We start from the raw sequence: 12,036 nt of genomic DNA, 5'->3' as shown, positions 1-12,036 counted from the left end.
TTAAATCATTCCTTGCTGAAAGCACCTTGAATAACTCCAAGTTAATCTTCCTGTTTTGCTTTCCTTTTCATGATTAATCCTTTGGATCTCGACTTGAAGTTCATTGTTTTTCTCCAAATTTAAGTTTTGGACTTGATCCATCAAATCTTGAAAGGCTTCTGCAGGCATGTTCAAAACCTTTTCCTTGCCTTTATTTTTGGTGAATCTGTCGTTTGAAGTAGTTGGGTCTCCACTGCTTGGCGTATTTGGCTCACTTGAAGTGGAGTAATTGCCAGCTTCATTGATCCTCCACCTCTTTGAGCCACTTTCTTGATTAGCTGTCTTCTTTTTGCAAGCTTTGACAGTATCTCCCATAGGCTTCCAGACATCACTATGCTTCAAAATTTCCCAACAGTGAAGCTTATTAAAGCATGTTTTATTATCCTCTTTGTGGATTGCAAATGCAGTTTTCATTACGTCATCATCAGACTCACCACTTTTCCGATGAGCCTCCGCATGAGCATATGCACTAACAAATTTGGATACTTTTGCATGTATTCTTTTCAATCGCCTTTGTAATTGACTCAACTCTCTATCAAATGGTGATATATCAGACTCCTTGAAACCTTCAATTTTTTCTTCCCAGCATCGATCTCTATAACACTTAACTTCCTTAAACATTTCAGTAATTTTTGTCCAGAAGATAAGTGCCGTTTGTTTAGTATTACTACCTTTATCTTGGCTTACCGTTAGCCAAGCCTTCACGAGAACCTCTTCTTCAGATGGCATCCAGAATTTCCTCGACCCTTTATCTTCTTCGTTGTTGTCATCATCACGCTCAACTAATGCAGCTCGAGAACAATATGAACTACTAAAGTTCTGAAATGACCCTTCACCTTGTGACTGCTGGAAATGTTGAGACATAGGAAATGATGTTTCATCTTAAGAATAACGATAATTCTCATTCAAATTGTACATATTTTCTTGTGAATGTGGAGCAAATTGGGAGTGACAAGGTGTATTTGAGAAACTCATATTCTGTTGTGGAAATTGTTGGTTAAGTTGAGTAAGATAAATCATGTTTTCCGAGTTGTATCCCATATGAAAATTTGGATTAGTTTGAGAATTGAGATCAATTTGGGAACTAGGCGATTGAAAACTTGGATTAATGTGAGGTTGTTGAGGTCTTTTGGATTTTTGAGGGTTTTTTTGTACCGATTTTGGGGTCCATAACTAATTTTTATTAGGAGAGAATTTATTTTTGTGGAGTAGATAAATGAAGAAAGGAAACAAATATGACTTTAATAACAAAATGAGCTCAAAAATAAGATGTGTAAAAATAGCTCAATATTAGTCTCTATTTATAGACAAAAAAAAATATAGCTGTTGGTGTTTCTTTTAAAAAAAAAAACAGACAATATGTCCGTTGCAAAAATTTGCAACGTTAACAATTACAAATAATCCTAGCCGTTAGATTGGAGAAATGAGGGGCGTTGGATGGTTGCCATGCACCAACAGTGGACCCCACTTCATTTTGAGCCTCCTCTCCCCTTGTGACATGTGGCAATGATCTCCCCTTTTCTTTGACATTTTGAGATCGTTGGAATGATTTGAGCAACACTCTCTTTCCTCCTTTCTTTTTCTCTCTCCTATTTGTTTAATGAGTTTTATTGTCTCTTAGCTTTCTTGATGATCCAATTTATGGATCAACCAATGGCAACCAATGGTTATACTCTTAGGATGTGTTCGGCACAAGCATTTTAAGTACCTTTTAGTGCCTTGACTCGGTCAAAACACTAACTAGAAAAAATAATAGTGTTTGACAAGATAGTGGTGTAAGTAGCTTTTAGTAGTACAAGTAGTGTTTGTCAAAAGCTACAATTTATAGCTTTTAGGGTAGCTTTTAGAGCACCTACATTCATGGGTTTTTAGGTTCCCCATTGCAAAAAAATAATAATGTAAAAACGGACATTCCCATGAATGTAGATTGGTGACCCAATAATGTGGAACACCAATAAAGAGTAAAGCATCCCTTAATGGTGGCAAATGGCGTGTCGCCACGTGGACAACAAAAGGGATTATAATCCCGCGTCAATTGGAACTCCCACCAAAATGTGGGATTTTTATTTGCAAAAAAAAAAAAATCAACGTGCCAATTAAAACGTGACATTTGTCACATGCTGGGAACGCCAGCGTAGGAACCAACCACAACACGCCATGTGTTGCTGCTTAAACCTTTACAACGTTAATATTACCGTTTATTAAAAATGTCATAACTTTATATATATAATCATAAATAAAAAATTATACTAACGGTCATATTTTTTTTATCCTATATAAATAGAGACCAATCTTGATATATTTTCAACACTCCAAAAAATCTATAATTATATAATTATAATTACTATATTTTGATTTTATTAATATTAAATTTGTAACACCCTGAAATTTCTCTGAAATTTTCGCGTGTTAATTATTATTATCTGATGTGATAAATTATATTTCTATTAAATTATTTTCGGAAAGTATATATATTTATGTATATATATTTTTACACCTACGTTATTTTAATTAACTTTGTGCAGAGGTTATAATGTACGTCGTATTTATGTGGCATTGTGTTAGTCGTATTATATAGTTGTTTGCATTTTTTTTTATGAAACGGACAATGTAGTACTTTTGCGTGTGCCGAGTGTATAATGTGGTAGTATAATACGTGTATATTTATATTACGTGGTAATAATAATTTTTAGTTTGGAAAACATATACTTATACATATTATTTTTGAACGTTTTACTTGGTGCCTGGGACGTACATTGTACTAGTATTATCTTTCGTACATTATATTATTTGTTTAGGGAGGTCCGAAAATTCTGATATTGTGCCATGTTATACGAAGAGTTTGAACGACTTATTTGACCCTTCGTAACGTTGCGATAACCAAAGGTCAATCTCTTCACTTACCTTGCTTAATGCCCCTTTTAATCACCATCCTTTCATCTTCTTTTTCTGAAAATAAAAATCAGAAAAACTCTTCCTTGTTACTCCATTTCACACGCCATTTTCAAGGAAATAGGGAGAGGAAGAGCTTTTGTTTTTCATCCACATTTCTCACACAAAAATCAGTTATTTGTCACTTGATTTCAAGCCATATTTGCACCGGTTTCAAGCACGTGTTGAGTTCGTTGCGATTGTGTTCATAGGAGGCGGAAGTGGTGATATTTCTCAAGACTTCTAGAGTACTTGGAACCTTTCTACTATGAATCTTCCCAAGAAAAAGGTAACTAGCGTTATTCTAGTTCGGTAGAGTATAGATATTGAACTTAGGTTGTTAGAAATGCGTTAGAGAAAGTAGTATCATGTTAGGTGGAACTTAGAAGATTGTATGGTTAAAGTTTCTTGTAGTTTCATAGTTGATGATGTTGATTCGTGATTGGAAATACTACTACAAACTTGTTGTTAGCACTTGTCAAATTGTTGTTTCTCTTAGAATGTTGTGGTTGTGCTTTTGGGTTGAATTGCTTGCTTGTGTCTTGGACTCTTGGGTGTTATTGTGGTGATTGATGGAGTTTGTTGTGGTTATTGTCGTTGTTGTTGGTGTTGGAGTAGGTTGTTGTTGTTATTATCGTTGTTGGTGGTGTTGGAGTTGTGTGTTGTTGTTATTGTCGTTGTTGTTGGTGTTGGAGTAGGTTGTTGTTGTTTTTGTTATTGTTGTTGTTGTTGGTGAGTCATGGATGATACGAGGGTGTTTGGTGTGAGTGTGGGGGTAAAGGGAGGTTGGAGTAGGCGTGGATGGCTGGAGCAAGCCTCGGAGGAGCTTTCGTGGGCGAGCGAACGAAGCTCGCAAGCCACGGCAGAAGGCTGCTCGCGACTCGCGAGCCTCGTCGCGACTCGCGAGCCTCGTCGCGACTCGCGACAGCTGCCAGTCGCGACCCGCGATGCTCGTCGCACCTCGCGACGGGTGGTCTGTCCCCTGGGTCGTGCTGCTGTGTTTTTATTTCCTTTTTGGCTTACAGCTTGTGTGTCTTTGCTTGGTTGGTCTTAGGTAAGTATGCTAAGGATGTTTGAGTAATCTTTGGGTGGTTTAAGTATTACGTTAAGGGTATGTGTCCTTATGTGATGGGTAACTATTGGTTTTGAGTCTTGAAACGTGCGGGTTGTTAGTGTTGGCTATGCAAACTCATGTTGGAACCTTGATAGGTAAGATTGGTTGAGTTACGCTCATAACTTGTTCATATTGACGGTTGGATTTGATTGATGTGTGCTTGTCTTGTATGATTGCACGTTGTTGGAAATAGTAACTCTAGGAACGGTATGGTTCTAGAGGTCTTCATTAGGAAATCCTTAGAACGGTATGGTTCTAGGAACTTGAGTTGTTATCTTAAGGGCGGCATGGTCCTAGGATTTGGTTACTTAACCTTGGGGGTATGGTCCATTGGTTCCCTACGGGTGGTATGATCCGTAGTAATATAGCTATTCGAAAAGGGCGGTATGGTTCCTCGAATATGCAGGCTATTCGAAAAGGGCGGTATAGTTCCTTGAATATGCAACGTAGGCATTGGGCGGCATGGTCCAATGAGTCTACTCATAGACGGTATGGTCTGTTGTGTTTGAGCTCGTTGACCGCATTTGTTGCATGGTTGACGGGGATTGGTTGCGTTAGTAGAGTGTCTAGGTTGACGTTATGATCGTTGTACCTCTTGGTAAGTATGGTGGTTGATAATGCATTTTCTGATGTTGTTTCTAATTATTTAAGTTATCTGTTTCTATTTGAGTTGGGAGAGCTGCTAGTTACTCCTCACTGATTGTGGAAATTGTTGTATCTTTGTGCAGATGGTTATAAGTAGCTACTTCTAGTTTGACTTATGTTTTGGAACTCCATATTTCAGTTGTTTAGTTATTTTACTCGGTTTTGAGATTTCTTGACGATTTTATGACTCTTTTGAGACTTTTTGAAGAATGAGGGTATGGGACCTCATTTTTCCTTTATATATATATACCTTGGAGTTGACTTTTACTTATGTTGGCTCGTTCTATTTATAGTTCATATTTCTACTCTTCGGAGTAGCATCTCCGTCTCTTTGAATTTCCGCTGCCATCATTATAACTATTTCCTTATCTTAAGGCTAAGTTCTTCTTGGTTTTGGACGGGATGTTACAAACTCAAATTAATATGATGAATCAAAATATTTTATTAATATTAGTAGAGTGTGGAAAGTAGGAGAGAGAAAAGGAGGTGGGGTATGGAAAAGTAGGAGAGATAAGGTAAATGGGGAGGTTAATGAATGTAGGTATGAAATTGTGAAATGGGGAGGGTGGTCCCGGGTGGGTGATAAAGTTAGTGGAAAGTGATGTGGATGAATGAGGTGAGGAGATAGAAATTAAGGGGATGTTGATGAATGTGGATGCTCTTAGTGGTGTATAAATTATATGTTAAAGTTTTGTTTGAGTTTTTAAGTAGTTATTCTTAAACAGCTACTTTGACAGCTTCTTTTACCAAACATCAATATTTTATACCGCTACTTGGACATCTAACAGCTACACACCAACCACTAACAACTACTAGCACAGCTAACAACTACTCTCACAGCTAAAAGCTACCACCACAACTACGATTGCCGAACACGCTCTTAAAATGTTATAATATTATGGCCTTGTGGGGATAATTTATACAACTAGCCTAATAAGCATGCAATGCTGCAAAAATATATGTAAAACTAAATTAGTTGCGTAATTATATATATAACTTGAAATAATTTTCCCCAAAAAAAAAAAAAGAAAATTGCTCACACTAAGAAAATGAATGATGTATTTATCAAATTAAATTATAAAAATAGTGATTGATTATGTAATTACCTTATCATGCTGAGTATTTTTCAATTTTCCAATTTTGGTTTACTTTTATGTAATTTCTCCAATCTAAGTACAACTTAATTTCCACTTCTTAATGAAGATATTAGTTATGAAATTCCTTTTTATATTTTATAAAAAAAATTCTTAAAGAAAAATTACAAGTGTATATAACTAACAAATACCTGATTACAAATTTACTATTGCACATAACCTCATGTAACCTTGGTTTTATTCTCCGACCCATTTCGAAAGTACAAAATCGTAAATAAGATGAGTGTGCAATAAATTATTATAAGACGATAGTCACTTTGTATCTTAAATGGACCACTTCTATTTAAGTGACTATTTTAAGATACAAAGTTATCTGTTAAGATGAGACATTTTGTAACACCCAAACTCTTTCGGAGTCGAGTATCATCACCAATGCGTATCAAGGGCCAACATTTGTCCTCAATAACTAACACAAGTTCTTCTGGCGCATTTTATCGTCACTCATGCGCACCTTGAGAAACTTCCCAAGAGGTCACCCATCTCTGGACTATTCCCAGCCAAGCACGCTTAACTATGCAGTAAGAAAATGAGCTCTCTAAGAGAAAGATGCATCTTGTGGGAATGAGTAGCCTGCTAAATCACTTTAAAGTAATCATGAGGGGTATTACATATACCCCCACTTGAGGACAACAACGCCCTCATTGCGTCTGAGGACTCCACATATTCGGCATACGACCTGTGGGTTGCCCTAGCCTGGAAACTAATCACATATTCAACATGCTATCGGTGATATAGCGCCAAAATCCTCCTCCGCTAGATGACTAACCTTGAATTAATTATCCACACGATCAGTACGCAGTGGTACGGTTGCTCTATACCATTTTTAACACCCCGACTCTTCCGAAGTGAAGTCTATCATCACTAATGCGCATCTAGGGCCAACAACTGTTCTCAATAACCAACACAAGTTATTCTGGCGCATTTTCCCCTTACTCATACGCACCATGAGAAACTTCTCAGGAGGTCACCCATCCTTAGACTACTCCAAGCCAAGCACGCTTAACTATGGAGTAACTAAGGAAATGAGCTCTCTAAAATAAAGATGCATCTTATTGAAATGAGTAGCCTGCTAAATCACTTTAAAGCAATCATGAAAGGTATTACACATTTTTTACCATAAATGAGTCACTTTTATAGAAATGATTCATTTAGGGTAAAAAAATTTCCTTTATTTAACAATGACTCCCTTTGACTTGAAAAATGACCCATTTTAACTTTGAAAGCAAGTCATCTATACAAATATATTAAAAGGCGTACGTAGCAACGTCGATGCGCCACATGGCACCCTCCTCCTGCCACCAGAATTTTGCCATGTGTCTGTTAACCTACAAAGTCAAGTGGTCATTACTTAAAAAATAAATATGTTGAAGCCTAGGCTCGAACCCTTGACCTTATGTAAGAGTTTTCAAAGAATCACCATCTCATCTAACATCTCTTAGTGATCCATGTTTACACAAAATTACAAATATGTGTTGTAATTAGTTAATGTTATTAAACATATCCCTTGCATCCTTAAAAATAAATAAATTTGCATGTTCATTAAATTAATTATGTATGCATGATACCATTTGAAGAACAGTGTTGACCACTATAGTACTACCCCTAGGGAGTTTTAGTTCATGTAAACTATGTACAATAAAAAAAATTTAGAAATTACGTAGTATAGGGTTTGATCTCGAGACCTCAAGTACATATACTAAAATCTTAACCACCAGGCTAAGTTGAATTTATTGTTATTATCATAAAGTATTATATTAATAAATGAAATTTTTTTCTTACCCGGAGCATAGCCCAGGTCTAATAACTAGTTTTATCTAAAAAAGAGCTGCTTTCACAATAAATTTATTGCACACTTGGTCACATAATACTAATTGATTCTAAAATGTTACCAACATGTTTAATCATCCTGATCGGGGTTATTACTTTCCTCCCTACTCCCAACTCCCAACTCCCAACTCCCAAGTGTTTGGTCCATAAAATAGTGGACCAAGCCAAGAATCTATCAGAGTTAAAGTCTAGTTAGGGCTCATCTCTTTACCAATTATAAAAAGTTATACTTTAGAAATTTTTTCTAAGATAACTCTATTTCATAACAAACATCTCTCTAAGGTTGTTATTGGTATTACAAATAATTTTTGGAGGGTTTTCACAATTTAGGGTATTTTAGAGACTGACCAATAAATAAAGGTTATTTTAATTAGACTAAACATGATTAACCTATCTCCTTTATTTATATACAAAATTACACTCATATCATTTTTTCAGAAGAATCAGATCTCACCATAGTTACCAATGGTTCGTTTTTACTTGACTGTCTAACAAAATTTTAGTATTAGTGAATTACATCTTTAGGTCATGTCAAAAAAATTTACATCTTTAGGTACAAGCATTAATGACATATTTACAGGACTACATCATTATTTGTTAAAAAGAATAATACCATTTGTTCCCCTTCAAAAAAAAAGGTACCATATTGCCAGATGTTGGATTTTTTTTTTTCATTTTTTAATTTGATGTGTACAAGGACCACAACCATTATATGGAGTGCTTACTAGGTGAAGAAAATACGTAAATAGAAATCACAATTTCTCCTCTTGTATTCCCAATAAAAGGATGAAAAATTACATTACTTGACCCTGACTTTTATCCCATTTCCCTAAATAACTTTGACTTTTACACCTCTGTAACAACCCGCACGTCCGAGCTGCTAGCTAATTACACTTAACATTCATTAATCTCATTTAACACTTATAGTAACTTCGAATTATATTCACTCGCAGCGGAAACATAACCTATAAAACGATCTTGGACCTGTGGGTAATGGGCTACAATGAAGGTTGATGGAAGCTCGCCAAAGGTTCATTGGTCGTGGCTCGAGGAAAGAAAGAAAATGGTTGTTTTGTGATGCAAGCCAAGTCATCATCTTTAAAACCAAATAACATATTACATAATACCTTATTCGGTTCCCAAAATAATATAATATTTTATTCTCACATAAGGATATATACTCCTAAATACAACCTCTGAATAGCAAATCTAATTATAATTTCATAACCAAACTCTTCATTTTTGATCCATTCCGAGCTTCCCACACACGAACCTGTAATTACAAAAGAGAAATACGAAACAAAAGAAAACTAAAATGAGCGAAAAGCTCCGTAACTTTACTTCAGCCCGTCAAAACGATTTTTGGTTCGCAAACATTTATCTTATAAGAAACAAACTTGGTAATTGTTCGGAAAAGAATTCATCTTTTAAATATATGGCTGGCATAGCTCAATCACGTAACAGAAATCGCTGGCAAGTACAGGCAGAAACTTAACATAATATAACATAACACAATATTCGACCTTATCTAGTCCTAACTCATATCTGAATCATTTCCCTCCACCTGTACCTTGCCCACTATTCATCTTAGTTCATAAACTACGTCAACTAAAACAATTTCGAAATCATTTTCTCATTATCATACTCAAATCATATTCCAAGAACACAAATATTTCCGAACAATTTCAATAACAAAACAGAAAGCATATTCCACAAATCCATTCATGAATATACATCTATAACCATGGCCATGACTATGACATTATATGATATCAAAATTCAATATAAGACACTCACGAACATTTAAATAGATTTTGTAGAACATAAAGGTTACCTCAACCGCTATATAATCCTCTGCTAATAAACCTCCAAGATCACCAACTCTAGCTTGAACTCCATAAATTATCTCGATATCAATTTTCCAAACCACCACCTCAAAATAATAATAACGATTAGTAACAATTCTCACTAAGTCCAGATACAAAAATAATCGACTCCTAAACTTTCTTAACAGTCATTATTATCAAATATAACTAATTCTACATAACAACTCACTCTTCACCACCAATGATCTTATAAACTTAACATAACCTGTAGAATTTATATCTTAATACCCAATCTCACAATTTAATCCAAAATAACCAACACCATCAATCAAATCTATGAGTTGCAAAATGGAACTAATAATATCATTAAGAAAAGTGAAAGTATTGGGTCAGACCGTCTGACCATAAGTTATGGTCAGACGAGCCCAACCCAATACTAAAATAACGCAATTCTGAATTCTCCACAAAATCACACGAAAACTCAGATCAATCCAATGAAACAAAATGAAAATACCTTAAGACTTTCGACGACGCCAGGAACAACCTCATGTTCAAGTCCAAAGTATTCTCCTTCAGTATTCTCTCTAATGACACCAATATCAACATTTTGATGGCATGTAGGCAATCCTTTCAAATTAAAACAATTGACCAAAGAAGCGTACAAATCAAGCTCCTTCCTCAACTGCATATTCAACAAACTCACACCACCACCAACTGGAGTGGCCAATCCACCTTTCAAGCATATTTTATTCTTTCGAATCGATTCCAAATGTTCATTCTGTTTGAATGAATTCAATGAAGATGGGAATTTAAGATTTGAAAGATGACGGTGGAAGCAATTATTAAACGTATGAAATTGGTGTGTTTTTTTGCAATTTTTGGAAGGAGGAGAGAGAATGAGTAATCAGAAGAAGGAGAAAGTGAGAGAAAGCAGATGTTAGTGTTTTGTTTTCTTTTCAGTTGGACTTTGTTTTCTTTCAGTTGGACTTTGTTTTCTTTCAGTTGGACTTTTTTTCTTTCAGTTGGACTTTTTTTTCTTTCAGTTGGACTTTGTTTTCTTTCAGTTGGATTTTGTTTTCTTTCAGTTGAAGTTTGTTTTCTTTCAGTTGGACTTTGTGTTTCTCTCACTTGGACTTTGTTTTGTTTCAGTTGGACTTTGTTTTTTTTCAGTTGGACTACCTGAAAAAAAATGAAGACTACCTGAAAAAGAATGAAGACTACCTGAAAAAAAATGAAGACTACCAGAAAAAGAATAAAGACCAACTGAAACCCAAATTAAGTCTAACTGAAGTACAAAAACCAACCGAAAAAAAAAAGAAGACTAACTGAAAACAAAATGAAGACTACCTGAAAAAAAATGAAGACTACCTAAAAAAAAATTAAGACTACCTGAAAAAAAATGAAGACTAACTGAAATAAAATGAAGACTACCTGAAAAAGAATAAAGACCAACTGAAACCCAAAGTAAGTCTAACTGAAGTACAAAAACCAACTGAAAAAAAAAAAGAAGACTAACTGAAAACAAAATGAATACTACCTGAAAAAAAATGAAGACTACCTAAAAAAAATTAAGACTACCTGAAAAAAAATTAAGACTAACTGAAAAAAAATTGGAACCACCTGAAAGTCGTCCGACCAAAGATTATGGTCGGACGAGTCCGACACAATACGTTCTCTTAAGAAAAACACAAAGTGAACTGCAAGGATAATTTTTGGATTCCAGATATAACAAAACTAGTTAATACATAAGCTGCTAGTATGTCAAATTTCAAGATGAGTTATTAGTGAAGAATCATCAAGCTACTTTATTTATAAATTTCTAAAGTTGAATCCGCGGATTAAAGGAGGATATACCTTTACAAACAAACTTAGTTTGGGTGATCTCTATCAATAAGAGTTGAGAACTGAAGAACAGAGCTAGAACATGCAGCAACAATAGCAAGTAGCAGCTCGCTTAAACAGCAACAACATATGACAGGAACTTGCAAGAGGTAACTTATAGTTTAACATACAATTAAGGTAATAAAATATAATTATATTTTAATAAAACCTGCTTAAAATATGGGCTATTACAACCTCTGTCTTTGACAAGTCTAAACCTGTATTTTCTCATTAAGACTGACTTAAAAATGGGTACCATTATACGTTTGACTTTGACATGTCTAGTTTTTAGTTAAAACATATTTACATATCCCCAACCCCTTTTCTCTTTTTCCGACATTTTGTGTTGGAGGGGAGAAAATGTCGCAGCAAGAGAAAAGAGGTTGGGGAAATGTTTTAACTAATCTCCAAACATGCCAAAGTCAAGTGCACATAACATCATCCGTTCTCCCATCAATATTAATGAGAAAATACAAGATTAGAGTTATCAGAAACAAAAGTGTCAAAGTCAGGGTTATTTGGAGAAACGGCCTAAAGGTAAAAGGTCATATGAGATAATTTTTCAAGATAGGTTTGGGGTGAATGTACTACTAGCTAACTAGTTATTTTATAACTACAA

The 12,036-nt window shown here is 35.0% G+C and overlaps 2 protein-coding genes across 3 annotated transcripts; both read right to left on the bottom strand.

The window, feature by feature from the left end:
- On the bottom strand, positions 1-903 carry LOC109134692 (glutathione S-transferase T3-like). Its single transcript, XM_048642254.1, has one exon. The coding sequence runs from the start codon at positions 901-903 to the stop codon at positions 1-3; it is 903 nt and encodes a 300-aa protein (XP_048498211.1).
- A 6,012-nt stretch (positions 904-6,915) lies between these two features.
- On the bottom strand, positions 6,916-11,054 carry LOC109134739 (isocitrate dehydrogenase [NAD] regulatory subunit 1, mitochondrial-like). 2 transcript variants are annotated; one of them, XM_057394325.1, is made up of 3 exons: positions 10,051-11,054; positions 9,545-9,643; positions 6,916-7,208 (listed from the first exon to the last, which is right to left on the bottom strand). In XM_057394325.1, the coding sequence occupies exons 1-3, from the start codon at positions 10,222-10,224 to the stop codon at positions 7,128-7,130; spliced, it is 354 nt and encodes a 117-aa protein (XP_057250308.1). In that variant the 5' UTR covers positions 10,225-11,054; the 3' UTR covers positions 6,916-7,127. The 2 variants fall into 2 exon arrangements, with proteins under 2 accessions (XP_057250308.1, XP_019104355.1); XM_019248810.3 differs by lacking the exon at positions 6,916-7,208 and adding an exon at positions 8,459-8,983 and having other exon boundaries at positions 10,051-11,048.
- Positions 11,055-12,036: the final 982 nt, after the last annotated feature.

The sequence above is a fragment of the Beta vulgaris genome, chromosome 4 (genome assembly GCF_026745355.1).
Source record: "Beta vulgaris subsp. vulgaris cultivar EL10 chromosome 4, EL10.2, whole genome shotgun sequence".
Lineage (NCBI taxonomy): Eukaryota > Viridiplantae > Streptophyta > Magnoliopsida > Caryophyllales > Amaranthaceae > Beta > Beta vulgaris.
The sequence above is the reverse complement of the archived record's forward strand: the minus strand, read 5'-3'. Positions and strand labels throughout refer to the sequence as shown.